Here is a 12,252-nt window from a genome sequence, read left to right on the forward strand (position 1 = left end):
CAACAAAAAACTAGCCGAGTGTCATGGTGCAAGCGCCTGTAGTCCCAGCTACTTGGGAGGCTGAGATGGAGGGACTGTTTGAGCCTGGGACGCATAAGTTGCAGTGAGCCAAGATCACACCCCTGCACTCCAGCCTGGGTGACAAGTGAGCCCCTGTATTCAAAAAAAAAAAAAAAAAAAGTCTCCATTCTAAACAAACTCCAGGCCAAGATAGTTTTACAAGTGTCTACTCATATTCTCATGAACATTTCCTATCATATACAGGATGCTGAAAAAAACAAAAATAATGAAAGGGGTCCAGTTCATTTTGTGAGGCTAATGTGATAGTGAATTATAAACCAGATATGGTAGCGTAATGAAAATGTTCTGTATCTTCAGAGGAATGTAGATTACATAAGTGTATACATTTGTCAAAACTCACTGAACTACATTCTTCCAGTTGGCACATTCATTTCTCTTAAAGCATATATGTAAAAATCCTAAATAATTAATCATGTATTAAATCCAATAAATGGTGGGGTTTTCTTTGGTTGGTTGGTTGGTTGGTTGGTTGGTTTTGGTTTATTTTGAGACAGTCTCGCTCTGTGGCCCAGGCTGGAGTGTAGTGGCACGATCTTGGCTCACCGCAACCTCCGCCTGCCGGGTTCAAGCAATTCTCCTGCCTCAGCCTCCCGAGTAGTTGGGCCCCCAGGTGAACACCACCATGCCCAGCTAATTCTTGTATTTTTAGTAGAGACAGGGTTTCACCATATTGGCCAGGTTGGTCTCAAACTCCTGACCTCGTGATCTGCCCACCTCGGCCTCCCAAAGTGCTGGGATTACAGGTGTGAGCCACCACGCCTGGCCTGATAAGTGTTTTTTAAATAGTACATCATATCAAGTATGGTTTATCCCAGAAATGCAAACAAGGTTCAACATTTTAAGAATCTATTAGATTATCATATTAATAATCCAAAGGAGAAAAACCTGAGTCTTTTAATCAACACTGAAAATAGACTTTCCTAAGTTCAAAACTATTTATAATTTTTAAAACAAACAAAATCTCCTTAACTAACCAGGAATAAAAAAGCTCTTCTTTAATTTGGGCATAGTTACATAATTGAAACCTAGAGCAAACATTACGCTTAATGAAGAAACTTCAGACAATTCCTCTTTCAAGACAAGAACAAGACACAGCATTCAAGGTCATGACCAAGATAAGGAAAAAATACATATTTAAGGTATAAGAGATTAAACTATCATTTTTGGAAGATAATTATTTCTCTTAAATCTACAGAACCAACAAACCATTACAAACAATAAAAGAGAACAACAGCAAAACTGCCAGATACAAGACCAAACTATAAAAATTAAAAGCATCCTAAGCCAGCAATAATCAACTAGAAAATATAATTAAAAACAGATTAACAACAAACTTTAAAGGATCTAATAGCCAAAAATTCCTAAGAAGTCTATGGGGAGAACTGAATAAACAGGGAGACATTTCATGTACTTAAATAGGATAACCTAATCTTACAAAGATGCTAGTAGTCTCTAAAGTAATGTACAAATTGAATGCATTCAAAATTAGAATTACATTCGAATATTTTAAGGAAAAAGACACAAAAAAGCTACAATAGAAGAATTCGCAAATGCTATCAAGAATATAGAGATGCTTAAATTTTATGAAGGACTAAAGATCCATAAAGAACAAAGTCAACCCTAGAAAATGAGTAAACAAGAGATTTTACTCTACCATATAAAAAAGACATACCAAAATATGATAGTATTTTTAACGTGATATTGGAGCACAAGAACACAGACCACTGGGACATCAGAGACATTTCAGAGACAAACCTATATCCTATATATACATGGCAACCACATGTACTTTCTTTTTTTCTTTTTTTGAGATGGAGTCTCATTCTCGTCACCCAGGATGGAGTGCAATGGCGTGATCTCAGCTCACTGCAACCTCCATCTCCTGGGTTCAAGCAATTTTCCTGTCTCAGCCTCCCGAGTAGCTGGAATTACAGGCACTTGCTACCATGCACAGCTAATTTTTTGTATTTTTTAGTAGAGATGGGGTTTCACCATGTTCACCAGGCTAGTCTTGAACTCCTGATCTCGAGTGATCCACCGGCCTCGGCCTCCCAAAGTGCTAGGATTATAGGCATGAGCTACCACACCCGGCCCACATACACTTATCAAATATATGTAAATCATATGTGTTAATTATGTAAGTCATATGTATGATAAAGATGGCATCACAAATCACTAAAAAAAAAAAGATGATTTAAGAAGCACTGTGGAGAAAACTTGTTCACTAGATGGAGAAAAATAAAACTGGATCACTACCAATACTATATAAAAGGTTGACCCTAGATGGATTACAGAGCAAGTATGACAGTAAACCTACAAAATTAATAACAGAAACTGTAGAATATCTTTATGGCCCAGGGATGGAGAAGCAGTTTTTAACAATTAGAATACCATCAAGGTCTATGAGATCAATTTTTAGTTTTTGAATTTCTTTTTTGAGCCATTCTAAGTATTTGTAAAGACTGATATTTGAGGACTTTTATTCTTAGGGATCACCCAAAAAACAAAAATTATATTTATTGTTAATAGAATAAAACTCATTCTATCTTGCAAGTATCAGATGTCAAATGGACCCTTTCATAAATCTAAAATATATTATGGAATCTCACAGATCTTATTTTTCCTATATTTTGAATTTATCACATACTAGGAATTACTTCATCATTACTTATTATTTTCATCAATTATTCCCAACTATACTAAAAAACAAAATAAAAAATCAAAGAAAAAAATGAAGAATGATGGTGTATGGTAGGCAGAATAATTTCCCCAATGATACACACGCCCTAAATCCCAGAACCTGTGACTATATTACCTTAACATGGCAAAAAAAGGACTCTGCAGAAGTGACTAAGGGTAAGGCTTTTGAGTTGGGGAAGATTGTCCCAGATTATCCGGGTTGGTCTACTCTAATCACATCAGTACATAAAAGTAGAGACCCAACCACTCCAGACTGTTGTCAGAGATGTGACTTTGGAAGAATGGTCAAGGAGATGGGCTGTTGTTGGCTTTGAAACTGGAGGAATAGCCAAGCCAAAGAACACAGCAGCCTCTAGAAACCAAAAAAGGTGGCCAGGTGCAGTGGCTCACAGCTGTATTCCAACACTTTGGGAGGCCGAGGTGGGCAAATCACCTGAGCCCAGGTGTTCAAGACCAGCCTGGGCAACAAGGTGAAACCTCTTCACTACTAAAAATACAAAAATTAGCTGGGCATGGTGGCACATACCTGTAGTGCCAGCTACTGGGGAGGCTAAGGTGGGAGAATCACCTGACCCCGGGAGGCAGAAGGTGCAGTGAGCCGAGATCACCCCACTGCACTCCAGCCTGAGTGACAGAGCCAGACCCTGTCTCAGAGGGGGAAAAAAAAAGAAGAAACTTTTAGGCAAGGAAACTGACCCTCTCCTTGAGCCTCCACAAAGAATTACAGACCTATAAACACCTTGATTTTAGCCCATAAAACTAGTAATAGACTTCTAACCTACAAAACTATAGTAAATTTGTGTTGTTTTAAACACCTAAGTTTACTTCGTTTGTTATGGAAACAACAGAAAAATACAGATTTAATAACCTACAAGGATGGTGCAATAGTAAAATAAATCATCTTTCATTTTTCTTCTTGCCTTCCATTATCTTTCAAGTACTGCATCATCTTTCACCTTGCTTCATCTTTTAAGAATATTTTTGAAAGACTAGAATACCATCTTTGTAGTCTAATCTTGGCTTTCACTGACTCCACCAAAGAATTCAAAAATTTTCATTTTCCACCCACGATGGCTAAGAGAAGAAAATGACAGAGGAATACATCTTACAATTATTAGATGAATCAGAAAATAAACACCAACAGTAGCATGTCTAGACTCTGAAGTTGATGGTGGTGATACTATTTGTAAAATCCCAGATAATCAGATAACATAAACCTAGACGAATTTTCTCAAATTCAAGAATCAATGAATTGAACAATATATTTATAAGGAAAAAAAGAAAACGCAATAAGGACTACATCATATAATATTCTGCAACCATATTCTGGACCACCTCATTATGCTCAAAGGACGTATCACAGTATTCTTTCATCTTTTATGTTTGTGAGCCAAAATTTACTTGATACAAAGAGGTGTGCAATGTAATTCTTATTAAAATATCTAATAAAGTTGTTTTTCATAATACTTTTATTCCTGTGTCTATAAATTAGTAGTAAAATAACTTATAAATATAAAAATACAAAACAGTCCATTTGACCCAAATGGTTAATGGTGATGTTTATTTTTGTTAAATACCAAGGGTTAGTCAAAACTTCGGAGGTATAAACCGTAAGGCAAAAAATTGGTGAGACTGATTACAACAAATTTAGAAAGTTCAATGTGCTATGAATTCACACAACTCCAGTTCAACAGAGACCATGAACAAAGTAAGAGACATATGACAAAGTGGGAGAAGTTACTTATGATGCATGAAGTCAACAAGAAATCAACATGTAGAATATACATGGAACATGGGAAAATCAGTTCAAAAAAGAAAGTAATACTAATATAAAAACAGACAAAGAATTAAAATAATTTCTAAGACTCCCAACAAGTTAACAAGCACACAAAGAAATACTCAAAATAGGCCGAGCGTGGTGGCTCACACCTGTAAGGCCAGCACTTTGGGAGGCCGAGGTGAGTGGGGATCACCTGAGGTCAGGAGTTCAAGACCAGCCTGGCCAGCATGGTGAAACCCCGTCTCTACTAAAAATTAGCTAGGCGTGGGGGTGGGCACCTGTAATCCCAGCTATTTGGGAGGCTGAGGCAGGAGAATCACAATCACTTGAACCTGGGAGGTGGAGGTTGCAGTGAGATGAGATCGTGCCACTGCACTCCAGCCTGGGCGACAGAGTGAGACTCCCTCAAAAAAAAAGAAAAGAAGAAGAAGAAGAAGAAGAAATTCTCAAAATAATTGATGGTACAAGTAAAACAAAAAGATATTTTATACTTAAATGATGAGGAATGTGGATGGTGTCAAGTGTTTCTGCGATATGGAAATACAGAAATACTCATGCACTCCGCTGAAAATGCAGATTAGTACAACTGTTCTGAACAGCAACCTTCTATTTATCCAATTTTAGTCTATACATACCCTATGATCTAGCAATTGTGCTCTTGGGAATACATTCTACATAAATGGTCACAAAGGTCCGTAAGAGCCCAAGTACATGAAAACTCATCACAGTTTGAGGTAGACAATCTGGGTCTATCACTGAAAGGCTGAACACAAAGATACCGAACCTTTTTGGCACCCAGGATCAATTTCGTGGAAGACAATTTTTCAATGAAAAATAGGGGGTGGGGTGGGATGGGGAATGGTTTAGAGATGAAACTATTCCACCTCAGATCAGGCATTAGATTCTCATAAGGAGTGCACAACCTGGATCCCTCGCATGTGCGCAATTCACAATAGAGTTCATGCTCCTATGAGAACCTAACATCACCAAATCTAACAGGAGGTGGAGCTCAGGCAGTACTGCTCACTCTCCTGCCGCTCACCTCCTGCTGTGCGGCCAGGTTCCTAACAGGACGAGCACTGGTCCTCGGCCCAGGGTTGAGGACTCCTGGCCTAAAAGATATACGCTATTAAAGTTTTATGCAGCAATTAGAAACAGTGGATTAGATGTACAGATAGGACCATGGATAATAAGGGCAGGTAGGGTAAGGAAGTATATTGTGGGAGACTGGCAGTACAATCTACCGATCTCCTTTTTATCCCTGAAACATATTATGCTGTATTATAACATAATGCCTAATGCCCCTGACATATGGTATACTATATTCAAAACAGGTTTATGAACACTGATCTTATTCTATACATTATAAAAGTTACATTTGCTGTTAAGCACATATGTAGGAATCCTTTACATACTATTTTAGACCATTTAATACAAAGAAAGACTGTCAAATAAAGATGAAAATTTTGCTCACTTTAGCTCCAACACTGCAACTGCCCGTACTCCCAGTGCTCCCACTTGCAACTCCAGTAAATCTAGCTTCCAATAACTCTTGCCTTCTTGGATCCAGACTATGAAGCTCATCCATTGCACCTATTAAGAAAAAAAATATACATATGTACACATATATATGTATGTGTGTATACTTTATACTTACACAAATATATATATGTGATTAGTTAAGACGTTAAAAATTTAGGAATGCTACAAGCAGATGAAATTGAGAGACTTTATTTTTAAATGCACACATCAATTTATCAAAACATCCTACAATGGATTTCCAACACTTTTGGCTGCAACTCACAGAAAGAAATGTATTTTCCATCTAATTCATACACAGTTACAAACATTCATATATTTAAAAGTTTCACAGAATACCTAATCTTACTGCAATGCAGTAGTAAGAGTCCTGTACAACAACTATTTTCTAGTCTATTCCAGTCCATTTAAAAAAGGGTGGGGTGACAGTAGTAAATAGCAATTAAATTGATTTCATAAACCAATAATGGACTATGGGTCCATAGTTTAAAAAATACTACTCTCCTAATGCAACCTCCCTATTCTAAGCATACCCAGAATTGTAACTATGTGACATTATCACTTAATTATTTTATGTATATCTTATATAACTACATTTTAAACTATAAAGAACTGTTTTATTACTGTCACAATCCTTAAGATTTTTTGTATGGTTGAGTTTTAGGTTTCCATCAGGTAAATGAAACACAGACACGTTTATCATACATACAGATGACTGAAGTAACACTTATTATTAAACAACCACCGTGAAAATTAAGGGGAAAAATTTAACACCCTGATGTTACTGTTATTACGCAGACTAAAGTACTCCAAATTCTAGATAAAGTTCAAACAAATTCTTAAAAATTACTTTATCTAAGTCTGCTAATTCTGACAAAAACCCTAGAAGCGACATAAATGAATGGCTCTCAAAGAGAGCAGGTAAGGATATTGCCAGAATCCGGAATGACTTGGGGAACATTTTTGAACTATACTAGCCCCCTTCCACACATCCTGACATTCCTCTCCTAAAGGTTAACAACTATTCCTATAGATCTTATCTTTTGAAATTGCCTTACTTTTTATCCTCACCTGGACAAAGGACTAGATGGATGGTGGCCACTCTTTCATGCTTATTTGGATCCCTGTACCTGAAAATATACCTTCCCCTGTCTACTTCCTCTAGCTCAAAAAAAGAAGTAAATCCCTCTAAAAGCTAAAGGCTTTAACACTTGCTTTTGACCTCACTCCTTCTTGACATCTAAGAAATCTTGTATTCACAAGTACCCTACCTCTCTGGCATCTGCTCACTCCTTGTCTCCTTCTGCCCTCGCTTATGTCTTTTTAGAAGTCTACCATAGCTTCAATTTTATTGTGCTATCATTTAATTCTTCCCTTAAACTGGTTTATAACCACATCATCCTTAGTATCATCAATGCTTCCATTTTTTCTCTTCTTGCTATTACATCAGAAACTGTATATTATTCCTTTATTGAGAGGAAAAACCAAAGCAAAAACATAAACAGTTCTAGTTTTCATAATTCAGCTACACCTGTTCCCCTCATCACCTTCTTGTTCTCTCTTAACTGCAAATATTCCCCATGGCCTTCTGTTTTCTTTTCAGACCTCCTTTGGCTTCAAACATGATTCTCAAATCAAACACCTATTATATGCCAGGTCTGTCAAGTCTTAAGCTTAGCACTGAAACTTACAATCTACTGAAGTTTTGCTTTATAAAAAACTATCAATCCTTCCCTGGCACAGGACTATTTTGAAAACATTAAATCACATTTAAAAAATAAGAATATGGTACTGGCATAAAGACAGACATACATACATACATACATACATAGATCAATGGGATAAAACAGAGAGACCAGAAAACAAACCCTCATGTGAAATGATTTTCAGTAAGAACACCAACACCATTCAGTGGGGAAAGATCAGTTTTTTCAACAAATGGTGCAGGGAAAACTGGATATCCACAAGCAAACAAACAGAGTTGGATCCTTACTTTAACCATATACAAAAATTAACTCAAAATGGATCAAATGCCTGAATATAAGACCTAAAACTTTCTAACTCTTAGAAGAAAACATATGGAGAAAGTTTCGTGGCATTCAATTTAGCACTGGTTTCTTTGATCTAGCACCAAAAGCACAGGCAACTAAAGAAAAAATAGGGCCAACTGCAGAGGCTCATGCCTGAAATCCCAGCATTTTGGGAGGCCAAGGCCAGCAGATCACTTGAGGTCAGCAGTTCAAGACCAGCCTGGCCAACATGGTGAAACCCCGTCTCTACTAAAAATACAAAAAAATTAGCCGAGCATGGTAGTGTGTGCCTGTAATCTCAGTTACTCAGGAGGCTGAGGCAAGACTCACTTGAACCTGGGAGGCAAAGGCTGCAGCGAACCAAGGTCGCACCACTGCACTCCAGCCTGGGTGACAGGGAGAGAGGGAGGGAGGAAGGAAGGAATAAAAATGGGTAAGTTGGACTTAATCAAAATTAAAAACTTTTGCACCTAAAGGGCATAATCAACAGAGTGAGATGGCAACCCACAGAATGGAAATCTGAAAATTACGTATCTGACAAAGGATTGATACCCAGAATATATAAAGAACTTCTACAACTCAGTAACAAAAAACCCAATCAAAAAATGGACAAAAGACTGGAATAGAAATTTTTCCAAAGAAGGTGTGCAAACGACCAATAAGCAGATGAAAAGATGGTCAACATTAATCATGAGGGAAATGCCAATCAAAATCACAGTGAGATACCACTTCATACCCATTAGGATGGCTGTTATCAAAAACTAAAACCCAAATATACAAGTGCTAGTGAGGATGTGGAGAAATTGGAATCCTTGTGCATTGCTGCTGAGAACATAAAATGGTGCAGCCACTGTGCAAAACAGTATAGCAGTTCCTCAAAAAATGAAACACTGAATTACCATATGATCCGGCAATTTCACTTCTGAGTATATAACCAATACAAGCAAAAGCAATGGCTAAAACAGGTATTTGTACAAACATGTTTACAGCAGCACTATTCACATTAGCCTAAAGGTAGAAGCAATCCAAGTGGCTATCAACAGATGAATGGATAAACAAAATGTGGTATCTACATACAATGGAATATTATTCAGCCGGAAAAATGAAGAAAATGTGGGGGCATGCTACAACAGGAGAACTCTGAAGATACTATGCTAAGTAAAATAAGTCAGTCACAAAAGGTGGTTGCCAGGGGCTGGTGGGTGTGGTGGAATGGGAAGTTAGTATTTAATGGGTACAGAGTTTCAGCTGGAGAAGACGGAAAATTTCTACAGATGAAGAGTGGTGATGGTAGCACAACAATGTGAATGTACTTAATACCACTGAACTTTACATTTAAAAATAGTTAACATGGTAAATTTTACATTTTGCCACAATTTTAAAAAAATAATAATTACAGGCTAGCACTTTGGGAGGCCAAGGCAAGAGAATCACTTGAGTTCAGGAGTTCAAGATCAGCCTGCGCAACACGGCAAAACCCCATCTCTACAAAAATACAAAAATTAGCTGGGTGTGGCAGTGCGCATCTGTAGTTCTAGCTACTAAGGAGCTGAGGTGGGAGGACTGCTTGAGCCAAGGAGGTCGAGGCTGCAGTGAGCCAAGATTGCGCCCCTGCACTCCAGGCTGGGGGACACAGCAAGAACCTGTCTCAAATAATAATTACAAGTTCTTAATTCAATAAATTGGACTTCGTCAAAAATTTAAAATGGTGCTAGTTCAAAAGAACATGGTTACAAAATGAAAAGGCAAACAACAGATTGGAAGAAAATATTTATAAAGTATGTATGTGCTATATACTATGCCTACTCTTTGACTTGATAACTGGTTGATGGCACACTGAAATTTACCATGGAAGATAAGGGCATCAGGCCCTGCTTTTGATCTGGATCAGTAAATAATAATATATTTTGTTTCCTATTGTTTTTCTCAGATGTATAGCTTCCTCTAGGACCTCAACCCTCTTCCATGAAGTCTTACAGGAAATTATGCACCCAAGCATCAATGGGTTTCTAACCAAAAACTCTTAAAAGCACAATCTTTCCTTAATTCTTAACATCTTCTAATTAGTTTTTTCTTGTTTTTTTTTTCTTTTTCTTTTTTAGATGGAGTCTCACTCTGTCGCCAGGCTGAAGTGTAGTGGCGCGATCTCGGCTCACTGCAACCTCCGCCCCCTGGGTTCAAACGATTCTCCTGCCTCAGCCTCCTGAGTGACTGGGACTACAGGTGCGCACCACCACGCCCAGCTAATTTTTGTATTTTCAGTAAAGACGGGGTTTCACCATGTTGGCCAGGATGCACCATGTTGACCAGAATGGTCTCGATCTCTTGACCTCGTGATCTGCCCACCTCAGCCTCCCAAAGTGCTGGGATTACAGGCGTGAGCCACCGTGCCCGGCCCTAATAAGATATTTTAAAGAGGCAATATACGCAAGAGCCCCTGGTGTAATTCCTGGCACATAATAGGTGCTCAGCAAATGCTAATCCTAAACAGTAGAGCTTTGCTACTCAAACTACAGTGCATGAGCCAGCAGCAACTGTATCATCAAGATGCTTATTAAGAAATGCAAAATCATGGGTTCCTCCAGAAACCAACCAAACCAGAATCTGCATCTTAACAAGATCCCCAGTAATTACTACATACATTCATGTTTCAGAAGTACTTCTGTAGAACACGGATCTGTAACTTTTTCTGTAAAGGGCCCAGTCACAAATATTTTAGTCTTTGCAGGCCAATAGGCAAAATCATATAGATACTTACATAACAAGACAGAAAGTATTTTTTTTTTTTGAGACACTCTGTCACCCAGGCTGGATACAGAAACAATTTCTACAAACTTTTTATTGACAAAATTCAAGATACAATAATGAGTATAATATTTCATAATAGGCCAGGTGCAGTGGCTCACATCTATAATCCCAGCACGTTGGGAGGCTGAGGGTGGATCACTTGAGGTCAGGAGTTCAAGACCAGCCTGGCCAACATGGTGAAAACCCATCTCTACTAAAAATACAAAAATTAGCCGGGCGTGGTGGTGGGTGCCTGTAATCCTAGTTACTTAGGAGGCTGAGGCACAAGAATCACTTGAACCCGGGAGGTAGAGGTTTCAGTGAGCCGAGATCACACAACTTTACTCCAGCCTGGGTGACAAGAGAAGACCATGTATGACAAAATAAATAAATAAATACACACACACACACACAAATTTTTTTTTTTAAATAAAAGTCTGCTAAGAAAAGAAGGAAATTCTTTTTGAGAAGACAGCACCTCAACAAATAACCTCACTTAATTGGAGTTTCCTATTATCAAAATCTATTACAAATACTCATCTGTTAAATTTTGTTTTGAGACGGAGTCTTGCTCTGTTGCCCAGCCTGGAGTGCAGTGGCACGATCTAGGCTCACTGCAACCTCCGCCTCCTGGGTTGAAGAGATTCTCCCACCTCAGCCTCCCAAGTTGCTGGGATTACAGACACATGCCACTACACCTGGCTAATTTTCGTATTTTTTTTTTAGTAGAAACGGGGTTTCAACATGTTGGCCAGGCTGTTTTTGAACTCCTAATCTCAAGTGATCAGCCCACCTGTGCCTTCTAAAGTGCTGGGATTACAAGCATAAGCCACGACGCCTGGCCTCATCTGTTAATATTGATCTGTAGGCTAAACGCAGTGGCTCACATCTGTAATCACAACACTTTGGGAAGCCAAGACAGGTGGATTGTTTGAGCCCAAGAGTTCAAGACCAGCCTGGGCAACATAGGGAGACCCTGTCTCTACAAAAATAAAAAAATAAAATAAAACCTAAGGTGTGGTGGTATGTACCTATGGTCCCAGCTACTCAGAAGGCTGAGGTAGGAGGAGCACTTGGGCCTGGGACTTACAGGTTTGCAGTGAGTCATGATTGTGCCACTGTACCCCAGCCTGGGTGTAGAATGAGAGCACTTTTTCTTTAAAAAAAAAAAAAATGGCCAGGCGCGGTGGCTCAAGCCTGTAATCCCAGCACTTTGGGAGGCCGAGACGGGCGGATCACTAGGTCAGGAGATAGAGACCATCCTGGCTAACACGGTGAAACCCCGTCTCTACTAAAAAATACAAAAAACTAGCCGGGCGAGGTGGCGGGCGCCTG

The 12,252-nt window shown here is 38.7% G+C and overlaps 1 protein-coding gene across 5 annotated transcripts in view; it reads right to left on the reverse strand.

Moving 5' to 3' along the window:
• TLK1 (tousled like kinase 1) overlaps nucleotides 1-12,252 on the reverse strand; it is a 166,493-nt gene that overhangs the window by 116,839 nt on the left and 37,402 nt on the right. For all 5 annotated transcript variants that reach the window (XM_031651351.1, XM_031651352.1, XM_031651354.1 and 2 more), the window contains one exon: nucleotides 6,036-6,154. In XM_031651351.1, the coding sequence (XP_031507211.1) occupies nucleotides 6,036-6,154 (119 nt within the window). Of the gene's footprint in view, nucleotides 1-6,035; nucleotides 6,155-12,252 lie in introns of those variants that run through there.

This window comes from Papio anubis, chromosome 10, assembly GCF_008728515.1.
Source record: "Papio anubis isolate 15944 chromosome 10, Panubis1.0, whole genome shotgun sequence".
NCBI classification, from domain to species: Eukaryota; Metazoa; Chordata; class Mammalia; order Primates; family Cercopithecidae; genus Papio; species Papio anubis.